General features: G+C 34.9%; 1 protein-coding gene across 1 annotated transcript; it reads left to right on the plus strand.

Moving 5' to 3' along the window:
- The first annotated feature begins 746 nt into the window (after window positions 1–746).
- Window positions 747–1,656, plus strand: LOC112513999. The gene is made up of 2 exons (XM_025120272.1): window positions 747–1,085; window positions 1,278–1,656. The coding sequence occupies exons 1-2, from the start codon at window positions 919–921 to the stop codon at window positions 1,612–1,614; spliced, it is 504 nt and encodes a 167-aa protein (XP_024976040.1). The 5' UTR covers window positions 747–918; the 3' UTR covers window positions 1,615–1,656.
- The last annotated feature ends 518 nt before the right edge of the window (window positions 1,657–2,174 follow it).

A 2,174-nucleotide genomic window follows, 5' to 3' on the forward strand; every position in this document is an offset into this window, starting at 1 on the left:
CTTRCATGGTAAGTAAGTAATAWTGTTGAATTATTGGTAAGTGATTACCAAACATCTCCTTAAAGTTGCTATCATTGTCATCTCTTTTGTGGTACCACTRGGCGTGCCAAAAAATTGAGAGGCTATAGTAGCATATTGTACCTTAAATTCAAGTTCTTATGTTTAATAATAGTGAAACATAAAAAAAAAAATACTTAACCGTAAATTAATCTCTGAAATTGCACTGATTTCTTAGTGTTTTTATTTTATATTACAGTAATTATTATGTGGTACCGTTGAAAATCAATTGAGAACCATCAATTGAGAACCACCTCTAGGCATAGGTGGGTCTATTCTTTTAATGCTTTAAACACTTGTACACATGTGTTACACATTTTCTAACATAAAAATTATAAAAAGAAAATAGCCAATGACTAAAATACCCCTCACGTGACCAGCAAGTGAGGACACTTAACGGCCCTTCATGAACAAACAACTTTTGCATTAGGGACCAAATCCGTAAAAACTTGCAAAGCACARAAAATAGCCAATATAATAAACAAATCGCACGGCAAGATATCCGTTATTTCCAACAAACCACATTAATTAACCAAAAATATAAACAATTAATAATGGTATCTTTGTAACATTGTTAGGATGGGTGAATATTACAAAGAACCCATCTTAGTGAATCTGATTTATGGAGATCTCAGCCTCATATTAATTGGTGAGAATTGAAGCAGAGGGGATTGGGAAGAACATATGGGTAAAATAACCACCACATTATGCAGCAGCAGTCTCGTTTTGATCAATCTAGCACTGCTACTGGTGTGCGYGGTTGCTGATCCATTAGTGTTAGAAAGCAAGAAACTATGCAACCAATGTTCCATATGTGATCATAACACCAAAACATGTCCACCAAGTGAGGCCTACCCCCATATGACCGCCTTTGACGACACGCTCATCGCCGGTGCATTGCAATCCGACTACGTTAACGCAAGCGATAGAGGCGTTTACTCAGTGCCCAACATTCTGGGTGGTACTAGTGACTCCAATGCCTATTTTGGATGGAAATCTACCTCYGGCTCTGCTTCCGGATTTCATAGGTTAGTTCTGTATTTAAAGTCCTGCATTTGTTACACTTCAAATACTTGTAGCGTGTTTTTATTCAATTTTTATTATATTTTATATTATGTTAATTAAAGTCCRACTTCTCCAAAATTTCCTAGATCAGCCACTGCTTACAAACATCATAAAACATACGTAGTCATTCTGATAATTAATCCATCTATATACAGGTTCAGTAACTACATGGATAAATGCTCAAAAGGACAAAACTACCTCACTGTCAACAAGCACGGCAAAGTGAGCCTTGAATCCTTGACCTCTTTAGAAAGCTTAGCCTTTGCAGATTGGAAATCAATCAACCCACCAAAGCACCTGAACCATCGGGAGTTCAGATTTTGGCTCTCTCGTGGCACTGGAAAATGCCTCACGGTGTTTGGAGGGAATACAAAGAAGCGGACAMTAGGCGTGGCCGACTGCAAGTTTGATGGGGCAAATAAGGGTCAACTATTTGCGTTTCGCTTCCATTATCACAATTCCTTTTGCTGTTGTGGTCGCTACAACAACTAAGTCTCTTCAAAATGACAAAAGAAAGAGTTGATAATCTTTGTTGTAACATTCTTCAATAAGCCTCACCTTGGGAAACAAATCAAATTTGTACTCAAAATTGTAAGCTTTTGATAGTTTCTTTTTGGGACAAAATACATCAAAATGAAACCAACTTTGCGTTACTTTTTATTTAATATAACATATTTTTTTCTCAATCGATGTAACAAAGTTTTAAAGTTTTTTATTTTGTACCCATACGATAACGTGGATGTCAGGTTTATCATCCCTCTAATCAAAACTTTCTGGTAAATATTTTATAAACAGATAAAAATATCAACAAATGTTACATTATCAACAGATTATCAAAGAGAAAAAATTGCATTACAACAAAACCTAACTTTGTTTTATTTTACCCTTGTTTCCAATACTTAAAAAGAAAGCTAGCACATGTGTGTGTATATATATATATATATATTATATATATATATATATATATATATAACAGAGACATGGTCAGAAATATTTGAGTTCAGAAGTAGTTAACTGTGCCAACTACAACAGGAATTGTCAAAATAAAGGGG

The sequence above is a fragment of the Cynara cardunculus genome (genome assembly GCF_001531365.2).
Source record: "Cynara cardunculus var. scolymus isolate 2C chromosome LG 6, CcrdV1, whole genome shotgun sequence".
Lineage (NCBI taxonomy): Eukaryota > Viridiplantae > Streptophyta > Magnoliopsida > Asterales > Asteraceae > Cynara > Cynara cardunculus.